The 12876-nt window shown below is 34.4% G+C and overlaps 1 protein-coding gene across 2 annotated transcripts in view; it reads right to left on the bottom strand.

The window, feature by feature from the left end:
- The window catches only part of LOC148956485 (uncharacterized), a 40623-nt gene extending 30760 nt beyond the window's left edge, over positions 1 to 9863 (bottom strand). Inside the window, exon 1 of one of the 2 annotated variants that reach the window (XM_089095567.1) lies at positions 9765 to 9863. Coding sequence is in view for 1 of the 2 variants with exons in the window: in XM_089095557.1 (XP_088951683.1) it covers positions 9588 to 9615 (28 nt within the window). In the remaining variant the exon portion in view is untranslated. Of the gene's footprint in view, positions 1 to 9587; positions 9654 to 9764 lie in introns of those variants that run through there. The other variant, XM_089095557.1, reaches the window with a different exon arrangement.
- Between the last annotated feature and the right edge of the window lie 3013 nt (positions 9864 to 12876).

Genomic DNA, 12876 nt, shown 5'->3' with positions numbered 1-12876 from the left:
AAAAAATAAGTTTTTCAACTGAAAGTAAGGAGCCACATCAAACTTAAAACGAATAGAAATTGTTAAGTACATGATTGGGTTCGCCCCCTAGTCAATACCTCGCTTTTTAAGCCAAAGATTTTTTAGTGCTTTTATAAGAGCTATTTACTCTAATTAACGGTCTTTGTGATTAAGAGGTCATTTTTAAAGAATTGGAACAAAATTCGAACTTTAGCGTAAAGAGCGAGATATTGACTAGGGGGCAAACCCCCTAATATACGTATTAAAAAGATATGGATATGGAAGTTCGTTACGTAAGTTAATTCGTAAGTTACGTATCTCTGTTACTAATGACGTTAAACGTTTGTAAATAAAATTAAACAACTTTCGAAAAAGCCATTTAACCAAATAAAAGTAAAATTAATATGCAATTTTTTTTTAATTATTGATGTACGGTGAGCCAAAATGAAAACCTCCATTAATTCAAAAACGTTCAAAAATTAAATAAAAAAAACTAGTTTTTCCACTGAAAGTAAGGAGCAACATTAAAACTTAAAACAAACAGAAATTATTCCGTATGTGAAAGGGGCTGTCCCCTCCTCAACGCCTCGCTCTTTACGCTAAAGTTTTTTATTGTTTTAAAAAAGTTGTGAGAAAGAGTCTACCTTTAGCGTAAAGAGCGAGTCGTTGAGGAGGGGACAGCCCCTTTCATATACGGAATGATTTCTGTTCGTCTTAAGCTTTAATGTCGCTCCTTGCTTTCAGTTAAAAAACTTCTTTTTATTTAATTTTTGAACGTTTTTGAAGTAATGCAGGTTTTGATTTTGGCTCACCTTACATGAATAATAAAAAAAAAATTTGTATATTAATTTTAATTTTATTTGGTTAAATGGCTTTCTCGGAAGTTGTTTAAGTTTATTTACGAACGTTTTTATTAGTAATAAATATACGTAAATTGCGAATGAACTTACGTAACGAACTTCAATATTCATATTTTTTAATACGTATATTAGGGGGTTTGCCCCCTAGTCAACACCTCGCTCTTTACGCTAAAGTTCGAATTTTGTTCAATTCTTTATAAATGACCCTTAATCACAAAGGCCGTTAATTAGAATAAATAGCTCTTATGAAAGTACTAAAAATCTTTGGCTTAAAGAGTGAATTATTGACTAGGGGGCAAACCAAATCATATACGCAATAATTTCTGTTCGTTTTAAGTTTTGATGTTGCTCCTTACTTTCAGTTGAAAAACTTATTTTTTATTTAATTTCTGATCGTTTTTTTTAAATAATGCTGGGAAATCCAGCGCCCCTTCATAGCAATTGCCCTTCCCCCATGGAAAGATCCTTCCACATAACCCCCGACCCCCCCCCCCCCCCCACTACCAGAAAAAATCCCCACTGAAAATATTTGTATACTTCCCAATAACCAATACTATATGTAAACATTGGGTAAAGTTCATTACTTTCGGCCCTCCCCCCAAGGACTTCGGGGGATTAAGTTATCCGAAAAGACATATTTATCATATTTTCGACCATGCTGAACAAAATGGCTATCTCAAAATTTTGATCGGGTGACTTTGGGAAAAAAATGAGCGTGGAAGGGGGCCTAGTTGCCCTCCTTTTTTTGGTCACTTAAAAAGGGCACTAGAACTTTTAATTTCCGTTCCATTGAGCCCTCCCACGATATTCTAGGACCACCGGGTCGATACGATCACCCCTGGAAAAAAAAAGACGCATCAGTGATCTTTTTTCTGGCAAAAAATACAAAATTTTACACCTTTGTAGATATGAGCTTGAAACCTCTACAGTATGGTTCTCTGATACGCTGAATCTGATGGTGTGATTCTCATTAAGGTTCTATACTGTTTAGGGGGTGTTTCCTCTTTTTTCGAAATTTAGGCAAATTTTCTCAGGCGCGTAATTTTTGATGGGTAGGACTAAACTTGATGAAACTAATATATTTGAAATAAACATTAAAATCTGATTCTTTTGATGTATCTATTGGTATCAAATTTCAGTTTTTTGGAGTTTCGGTTACTATTGAGCCGGGTCGCTCCTTACTTACAGTTCGTTACCACGAACTGTTTGAAAAGTCATTCACCTAACTCAACTGCTTTCCAAGATAGCAAGAAGTGTCTAAACTTCAACTTTAGGTTACCCCATGTTTTCCTAATGTACCCTTTTAGGTCATTTCTGTAGTATGGGTCCCATTCAAAGCAAATTCTTGGACCCGTGACTGGTGAGATAAGATTTTATTTAAGACAAATCGGCTATCACGAGCAGAGATGGGTCATTCGCGCTTTAAAAAGGTGCCCAGGCCTACCAACTTCAGAATTTATCAGTTTGAGAGTAGACTTTGAAAAGGTTTGTTATGGTTGTTGCTTCTCCGTCGCCCCACTGCATGGTACATACTTACTTTTCTATTTCCAAGAAAATGGTTGTGCCCAACAGCTTTTAACATCCTTCTATAAAACTTGATAATGAATCTACACGTTTTCACTTGTTATTTATACTTTGATCTTCTTCTTCGAAATTGGTTGAAAACACCAGAAAGACGCCTGGGGGACGGCCCAGGCAAAGATAACAGAGATCATACCGGATAGCTTTTCTATCTTTAGCACTTAAACAATTTAATTTGATTTTTTTATTTCGCTTAATACTTTTTCTTTCATTATTTCATAAAAGAATGCAAAGAGCAAATAATGGGCAAAAAAAGTGCAAATCCGGTCCGAGGAGTGAAAGAGTGCAATGAAAAAAGAGTGCATTTCACACGAAAAGTGTGCAAGTTGGCAACCCTGCTGTATATCACAAATAACAAGAAGAAGAAAAAATATATAGGCTATATACCTCCTGTGCCAATACCCCGTGATGTGTTGCAGCAATTGTCACCTTATGGGTAAAAGCTGCGGAGAAGCACATTTAATTATATCTAAAGGGTATAAAAAATGTTTATGCTCCCGTGTCTAGTTTGCAGATACGTTATGATTATTGTAGGTTATTATTGGTAAGGTCAAAGAGTAATTAGAGAACTTCTGAAGTAAGTTCTGTATACACAAAGTATTCGTCAAGTTTGCATCCGAATTATTTTTGTTTTTGACTGTATTAAGACTGTGCACTATTTACTGCAGTTATTGAACATGTGTGAAACGGTTCATTGCATAAAACTGTTTAGTGTAGGCTATAGTTCTAGTCAGTGCTTGATTTTATGGCATTAAAAGTCTAAAATATAATAAAAATCGAAACTGGACATTTTAGAAAAAAAATCAGAATATCGGAACTTTTGTTTTGAAATCAAGACTTCCGTTATTATTTGCCAAAATGTTTTGAGAGATAGGGAGATTCTGGTTGGGTTATCGAAAGGATTATATAAATTTCTATCAGTATTCGAAGTTATTTGATTTCTAAGAAGTCATCTAAGAAGTCATGTCATCTTGCGTACTTTTCGTTGTATTACTCAATTAAAATACAAAAAATATCAAATCAATTTTTTTTTTTAAGAAAATAACCCAAAAGATTAGAATTTGGTATTCAAGACCAATTTGGAGAATTAATTTCAAATAAGTCTGAACAGATACTGAACTCTGTTCTCAGGTTCTCAGAGAGGTAATTTTGTGTTCTGCAGGAGTATGACATAAAATTGTTTGAAAAAGTTTACTTTTCCAGATAGGATAAAATTGTTTTGACACCACGTCCAACACGAGGAATAAAAAAAAGATTTTTCTTCTGGAAAATAGTTGGAGAATGTACAAGCTCCACTTGAACATTTTATCCCGTTGCACAATTCCCTTACCGGGTAAAATTTGAGTCTGTATCTTTTACCACTTCAGGCCTACGGGCTACGGATCACGAGAAAAAAGAAGCAACTATACATCTGGTGCCAAGGTACTGTGGAGTGTTGGGGCAATTGTGACCAATGGGTCATAGTTGTGGAGCAACACTTATGATTATATCTTATGGGTCATAAATGTCAACGCGTAATTATAGAACTTCTAAAATAAGTTCTGCGTGTGCGAAGTAATTACCAAACTCATTATTCACATTACTTCTGTTTTTATTTGTATTAAGATTTTCTAATATCTACTGTGGTTAAAGAACAGTTCTTTGCTGCAGTTCTTAAAAGACTCGAGTCAATTTCTGTTTATTCGCCTTGGTAATAAAATTCTACCTTATCTAGAATTAAATAAAAAAAACAAGTTTTTTTTTTCTACTGAAAGTAAGGAGCGGCATTAAAACTTAAAACGGACGGAAATGGTTCCATATAAAAAAGGGGCTGTCCCCTCCTCAACGCCTCGCTCTTTACGCTAAAGTTAGACTTTTTCTCGCAGCTCTATTTTTCAAAACAATAAAAACCTTTAGCGTAAAGAGCGAGTTGTTTAGGAGGGGACAGCCGCTTTCATATACGGAATAATTTCTGTTCGTTTTAAGTCTTAATGTTGCTCCTCACTTTCAGTTAAAAAAAACTTTTTTTTATTATTTAATTTCTGAGCGTTTTTGAATTAATGCAGCTTTGATTTTGGCTCACTGTACATGAATAGTTAGAATGAAATTTGCATATTAATTTTATGACCTTCTCAAAATTTTTCTATGGCGTAACCTACAAATTAACTTTAGCCACTAACTTCCATATTTTTATTTTATTTGTATTACATGTGTAAGGGAATTTAATCTCAGCCAGGGCTTTACTTTGTCCGCTAAAGTCCGGAACTTGTTTAAATCACAAACCCCTGAATCACCCAGGACGGTTAATTAGAATAGGTAGCTCTTTTGAAAGTACTAATAAAAACTTAGCGTAAACGGCGAGGTGTTGACTAGGGGGCAAACCCCCCTCATATACCTAATAATTTCTGTTTGTTTAAGTTTTAATGTTGCTCCTTACTTTCAGTTGAAAACATTTGATTTTTTTATTTAATTTCTAATCGTTTTTTATATATTGCTGGGAAATCGGGAAATCCGGTGCCCCCTTCATAGAAATGTCCCTTCCCCCAAGGGAACATCCTCCTTGGAAAGATCCTCCCCCGTAACACCCCCCCCCCACCGACCCCTACCCCAACCAGAAAAAAATCCCTCCTAAAACGTCTGTATACTTCCCATTAACCAATAGGCTACTATATGGAAAGAATGGGCAAAGTTCATAACTTGCAGCCCTTCCCCCGCGAACTGTGGGGGATTAAGTCATCCTCAATGACATATTTGTTAGATTTTCGACTATGCTGAACAAAATTCCTATCTCAAAATTTGATTGGGTGACTTCGGGAAAAATGAGCGTGGGAGGGGGCGGAGTTGCCTTCCATTTTTTTTGTAATTTAAAAAGGCCACTTGGACTTTTAATTTTCGTTCAGATGAGCCCTCTAACGATATTTTAGGACTACTGGATCGATACAATTACCCCTGGGGAAATAAAAAAAAAAAAATAATAAAAACGTATCCGTTATCTTTCTTCTGGAAAAAATAAAAAATTCCACATTTTTGCAGGTAGGAGCTTGAAACTTCTATGGTAGGATCCTCTAATACGCTGATTCTGATGGTGTGAGTTTGATTAAAATTTTATGATTTTTAAGGGGTGTTTCCCCGTTTTTTCGAAAATAGAGCAAATTTCCTCAGTCGTGTAAGTTTTGATAGGTAAAATTAAACTTGATGAAACATATATTTGAAATCAGCATTAAAATATGATTCTATTGATGTATCTATTGGTATCAAAATTCCGGTTTTTAGAGTTTTGTTTACTATTGAGCCTGGTCACTCCTTACTTACAGTTCGTTACCACGAACTGTTTGATTAAAGTTACCTCACGGATGTCAAGGAAATCGAGGCACTATGAGAATCTTGAAAAGGATTTTTTTTTTGGTGGACAGTTAATCAAACAGTTCGTGGTAACGAACTGTAAGTAAGGAGCGACCCGGCTCAATGGTAACCGAAACTCTAGAAAACGGTATTTTGATACAAATAGATACATCAAACGAATCATATTTTAATGCTGATTTCAAATATATAAGTTTCATCAAGTTTTTTTACATATAGAAGAGTGCATGCCTTCTTACTTTTTTTTTAGTGGCTTGAACGTCTACAATTTAATAGCCACCAGAGTCGAATATCTTAGAAAAGATAAAAATTGGAATTTCGGTTCCGAAATCAGTATTTGTAGTATTTTTTCCTAAAAATTTAAGAGATACAAAAATTGGTACTCTTGCATTATGCGGGCCTTTCTAAAAAGTCAAGCTTGGTTAATGCTAGTGAAATAAAATAAAATAGGATGAATATATAATAGTTTAGAAAGAAATTTGGGCTATATATTTGCACATTAGGGGTGGGGGTGGGGGCAAAGCATACCATATATTATATACGTAACCTAACCCAGGTACCTTTTTCGGTACATTTGTATTATGCGGGCCTTTCTAAAAAGTCAAGTTTGGTTAATGCTAATGAAATAAAATAAAATAGGATGAATATATAATAGTTTAATGGGCTATATATTTGCACATTAGGGGGGGGGGGTAAAGCATAGCATATATTAAATACGTAACCTAACCTAACCTAGGTACCTCCCCCCCCCCCCTAAACCCCAAAAAACACAGTTTAATATCGTATACGCAATGAAAACCACGCTATCATTGCCTAGTCTATAGCAGTAAACATGTCAAAAACGGGTTTATCATTGCCTACTCTATAGTAGTTATCCCGAGAGGCCCACATAATGCAAGAGTACCCCTTCCCCCCCCCCCTAAACCTCCAAAAACAACAGTTTAAATATAGTTCCTGCAGTGAGAAACAGTTTGTTTATATCCCTCAAGGCAGCGTAAACCTGTTTTTCATCACGCGTCTCGGTCTATTTCGTGACTGGGTTCCATTTTCTGTTTCGTGAGGCCCGCATAATGCAAGAGTACCCAAAAACTTTACTGAGGTCTCCGAAGAGATAATATGAAGTTCTACCTGTATTCAAAGTTATTTCATTTTTAAATAGTTTAGTTTCGAAACTGGACATTTTACTTGAACAAAATCTAGGGAATTCAAAAAGCCAAAACTTAAAAATAGAAAAAACTAACAAAAGGGATTCGTTTTTGGAAAAACGATGTCAGCTACAATTCTTAGAAGGCCAGGGTCTGTCTATCCAGGCTGGAAAAAAGTTCTACCGTATCTCTAAAAAAATACCATTAGAAAATAAAAAATAACAAAAAACGTGATGCGTCACGGCAAATTTGGGAGCTATTTTCAAGAAAATGAACCAATATCATCTATAAAAAGTTAATCTTATCCAGCGTACTTTTCGTAGTATTAGCCTACTTGATGAAAACACGGGAGGTATCAAATTGAAAACGTAGAAAATAACCCAAAAAATTGGAATTTGGTATTAGAGATCGACTTTCCAGAATTATTCCCAAGAAATTCAAAAAAGATACTGAACTTCGTTTGCCGGTTCACAGAGAGAAAATTTTAGGTTTTGCTGGAATACGACATAAAATTGTCCTGGAAAAATTTACTCTCCAGCTAGGACAGCTTTGTTCTTTGATGCCATGGGTAAAATGAGGGGAAAACACGTCTTTTTCTGGAAAACAATTGGGAAATTTTGCAAACTTTATTTGAATTTTTCTGCTCCGTTTCACGATTCCATACTTTGGGAAAAATTTGAATTTGCAACTCCTACCCCTTCGGAGCTACAAACTAATGATCAAGAGAAGAAAAAAAACTGTAGCACCGGTGCCAAGGCCCCGTAGGGTGTTACTGCAAGTAACTGTGACCAATGGGTCACAGTTGCGGAGCAACACATGCAGCCATGTTTCATGGGTAATAAATGTGTATGCTCATGTATCACGTTTGCAGGATATGATTCTTGTAAGTTATTATTTGTAAGGGCAACTTGCAATTAGAGATGTTCTGATAAGGTATGTGTGTACGAAGCGATCGCCGGGCTCCTTATCCGCATTGTTTTGTTTTTAACTATTTCAAGGCTGTATCATATTTACTGTGGTTTATAAAACAATCCTTAACTATACTTTCTAGAAGATCACGATCTGTCTATTCGCGTTGGAATTCTACCTTGTCTAGAACTAAGACTACCTCTAAGATTTCAAGGAAATTGACGCGCGATGACAACTTTGGGAATTATTTCTTGGTGTACAGCTCATTTTTGCATAGAGAAGAGTGTATGGCTTCTTGCTTATTTTCCATGGCATTAAACGTCTGAATATAACAAACATCAAGATCAAAAATTTTAGAAAAAAAAAATACAAAATCAGAACTTCTGTTTAAAAAGCAGGATTTACGGTACTGTTTCCCAAAATGTATACGGAAGTTTTTTTTAGGTTCTTGAAGAGATCTATAAAGACAAAGTTATTAGATTTCTAAAAAGTTTAGCTTCAAAGCATGACATTTTGCTCACACAAATTGTAGGGAATTCACAAAATCAAAACTTTAAAATAGAAAAAGTCACACGAAGGATTTTTTGAAAAAGCAATATCAGCTCCAGTTCTTAAAAGACCAATATCTGTCTATCCTTGTTTTAAAAAAATCGTCTAGCTTATATGTAGAAAAGTTACCTCTAGGATATCAAAAAAATTTGTTGGGTCCGAAAAACTTTGTAAACTATTTTTAAATGAAAGAGGAAATCTCGTATATAACAAAGCTAATATTGTACATGTTTTTCATAGTATTACTGCATTAACACAAAATGCATCAAATCAGAAATTCCAGAAGACAACCCAAAAATATGGAATTTTTCATTAAAGATCGAGTTTCCCGAATTATTTCCAAGAAATCCAGAACAGTTTCAGAATTTTATTCTGCAATTTTTAGAGAGATAATTTTATGTTCGGCAGAAGCGTGACATAAAACTATTCTAAGAAAGATAACTTTCCCAGCTAGGATGGTTTCACTTTGAAACTATGTTGTTTTTTTTTGTTAACAAACTAACAGTTTTTTTGGAAAACTAATAGTAACTTCACATTCTTCACTGTAACTTTTCTACTCTATTTATCGATCACCATATCAGAAAGAATTTCGAGTCTATGAAGAGATTTACCTGCGTTTCTTTCACTGAATGGTTTACATTTGAATTAGAGATTTTTTTGTGCATTTTTCACGAAAAAAGAATCTCCTACCACTTTGGAGCTAGACACAAACAGTTGCGGAAGTGCATGAAAGCTCCGTAGAAATTAGCGTATCTTGAGTGCTGGAGTCGGAACCAAGCCCCCCTCCCCCCCGGTGAAGTAAATATATTGTCGGCTTCATATTGACTCCGTCGACATGAGCATAGCTACGGAGTTGTCGTAAAAGAGGGGGTCCAACTGGCAAGCTGGGGATAGGCAAATTTACTGTCTTCTTTCAGAAATTAGCTTTGTGCTCGCTTTTGAGGATTATGAGTTTTCTCGAGGGCACGGTCTCGTAGCTACATATAAGCGTATTTGATAGCATAAGGTAATTTAGTTACTATAATTTCTTATTTAATTATTTTAGGCATTCTTATGATATTTTGTCTTCGGCAGTTTCGATTAATCTCTCCTTTCTTAAACTGCAAAATAGGTTACAAAATGCCAGATTATACATAATTGGCCCTCAAGTCAAAAAGACATATGTACGAAATGATAAGATTGACGACATATTAAAAAAAATCACCTGCAATAATTAAAATGAAATGCTGCATATTCCTACACCGATTCTGTACAAGTTTGGGATGTTGAGTTAAATCTTAAACTACTTTGCATTTGTACTGATTTTCATTTAGTTTATCTCTGAGATGTATTTCCTTAAAAGATGACCTTGCTATTAATTAGTTGGGATAAAAAGTCACACCTTCTTTTTATTACTTCTCACATCAGATGTGGACATATGTTGAGCTTAGCCTCTGGCATTCTCGTCCGATCCTTTGGCCAGTACAGAAATCGACCAATCAGATTGTTTTCCCTAAAAAGACAATCAAACTATAACAACAATTTCAAGCTTAGTAATTCGGTGTCTTTCATCAATAATCTAGCAACAAAACCACTAGGATCATTAAATCCATTAAAATCATGGATCAAATTGAAAGCATAAAAACCAGTCACTTTTCTGTCATATCTTTTGCCACTCTAAAAAGCAGAATGTATCTATTTGGTCAAACAGTTCGTGATAAAGAACTGTAAGTAGGGAGCGACCCGGCTCAATAGTAACCGAAACTCTAAAAACAGAATTTTGATACCAATAGATACATCAAAAGAATAAGATTTTTAGGTACTGGTGCATTATATCGGCCTTTTTAAAAAGTCAAGCTTGGTTAATGCTAATGAAAGAAAATAAAAGAGGATGAATATATAATAGTTTAGAAACAAATTTGGGCTATGTTTTTGCACATTAGGGGTTGGGGGGGGGGTAAAGCATAACATATATTAAATACGTAACCTAACCTAGGTACCTTCAACCAACTAATTATGTTTCCCTATGCTTTTAGGATTATACAAAACTAGCGCTATAGGCTACTGAAAACACAAAATAATATAGGAGTTTTGGTGCAGTAAAAGCAAACCAATTCCTTTTAAGATAAAGAAACAATCCATTTTAGTACCTTTTTTTACGTTTAATTTGGTATCACTTCTGCACAATGGGTCAGATCAATGACTGGCTCTCGTTTTGGTTCTGAAAAGGACAATTTGTCATGGACAATCTGTCATGATTAGTTTGTACACAAGTTCGAAGTAAGGTCATCTTGATAGTATTAGGACTATAGTCTAGCTTTGAATTTGTACCATAGCTTAAAGTTCACTCTTGTATAGAGAGAAACAATCGGATTTCCAGAGTTCATATTATGTCTTATTTGATCTCCATTTCAAGTGATACTAAAGCACATTTCTTACAATTTAAGACTGTATATTACCGACTATTGGTGGTACACCTGGTTAGATCAAAATGCTGCTTGATAAATTTATCAAAAGTTTATGTTTACTGTTTAATCACTATAGGGTTATTAAAAAATGTTCCGTTTTTTGTTTACGTTTTAAGATAACTTAATTGTATACTGAAAGTTACCAATGTCACAACTGGTGTAAGACTATGGAAAGCTTTATAGATTCGTTTAGTGTTGTCAGGCTACATACTCACTTTTGACTCTTAAACCAATAATCCTGTTTTTTTATACTTGACTTTTGTGTTTTAAGTAAAGCACTAGTTTGTATAACCCTAAAAGTATAGGGAAACATAATTAGTTGGTTTATTTGTACTAGTGGTATTCATATATGTTAGATAGGTTGTGAAGTAATAATTTTTGTTCGTTTTAAGTTTCAACTTCGCTCTTTACTTACTTCAGAAAAACTTTGTTTTTTGAAGCCAATCTTTGTTCGTTTTTTGATTAAAATTCAATGTAGATTCAACACTGCCATGTCTTTTTTATTTTTACTGAATAATTTATGGTCGTTTTAAGTTTTAATGGCACTCCTAATTTTCAGTTGAAAACTTATATTAATGTAGTTCCTAATTATCACCGATCTAGGGGAGATAAGACACCTATAGAAAAACTGCAAACAACCTTGACAGCTACGAAAAACTTTCAGTCTATAACATAAAGTTCATCATCCATACTTCACAAAACTATACATATTTTTCAGAAACGTTTGTTTTTCGTTGAACAAAAAACTGTTTTTACTCGGCAGACTTCCCCTGAAAAAGCCATAATGAAGACAGGGCTTTATAAATCACCTACTGATTAGGAGAAACTAGAAGGCTACTGTAACAGAAGAGAGCTGTTTAAGGGCTCATTTAAAAGCTTATATTTATACCTAATCGCTTTTATAAATTTGACTTGATAGCACATTCCAATAAAGTGCACTTTCGCTTGTTTTCCCCATTTTTTTTAATGAAAAAGTATCTTTTCCTATGAAATGACCCAAAAAATTTGTTTTTCAAAACCTAGGCAGGAGCGAAAAACTAAGGGGGCAAGAACGTCCTTTCCCCTCAATTACCGCCGTTAGAACTAACACACAGGTTTCATCGCAGAGTGAAGTTTAAAGGTTAAATTCATAAATGTTGATCATTCAAGCTTAGTTTTTGGTAGAAATTGAGTTGAAAAGTTTTTAGTTTTAGTTATATTTTTTTTCGCAATAATCTTTTACTTTTAAAATGAATAGGTGATTTATGAAACTTACTAAGAGGGTTTGAAGGGGGAGTATATGTGAGGGATATAATAAACCTCCAGTTAGGGGCTTTGGAGCATATGAAGTGGTACCAAAAGTGCCGTTTTTAGTGCTATATGGCACTTTTGGATTGTAAAATTGATAAAAAGCACGTAGATATGAGTAATAGGTTTAAGATGAGCGATTAGTCATCTCTCTATGATGTTTTGGTTGCACGCTAGGCCTGTTGAAAAAGATAGAAAAAAATACGGGAGACATATCAGTGGTACCGATAAAAAAAGTGATTTTCCTTTTTGTTCAAGGAGGGGGACCTTTATTTCCCTGTACAAGGTTTTCGACCTTGCTGATTCCAAAGGTACTTTTTATTTTGATCTAACGCCATTTTCGAGGGGTTTAATTGCCATAAATTTCTTTTTGCAATAAACTTTTACTTTACAGAAACTATCAAAAAATGTATTTTAAAAAAGCAATTGTAAAAGTTAAAAGATAATTTTTGTACATAAATGTCTGCGTGTTAATTTTGCAGACAAGAAAGCTCAACTTATTTAAAAGTAAAAACATGTTTTCTCATACCTTAAAGTAAATAAATAGGAGAAATAGCTCTTGAATGAGCTACTGATATCTTCATGATGTTCTTGTAGCTTGCTAGACCTGTTAAAAAAAAAAAAAAAAAAAAAAAAAAAAAAAAAAAAAAAAGAGGAGAGATCAGTGCTACCGATGCAAAAAAGTGATTTTCCTTGTTTTCCAGGGAGGGGGACTGTAACTTCCCTGTACAAGGTTTAGACCATTTTGATTCCAATGGT

Source organism: Artemia sp. Qi Xiang Cuo, chromosome 1, assembly GCF_049724085.1.
Source record: "Artemia sp. Qi Xiang Cuo chromosome 1, ASM4972408v1, whole genome shotgun sequence".
In the NCBI taxonomy this organism is placed as follows: domain Eukaryota; kingdom Metazoa; phylum Arthropoda; class Branchiopoda; order Anostraca; family Artemiidae; genus Artemia; species Artemia sp. Qi Xiang Cuo.
This window is presented reverse-complemented; position numbering and strand designations above follow the sequence as displayed.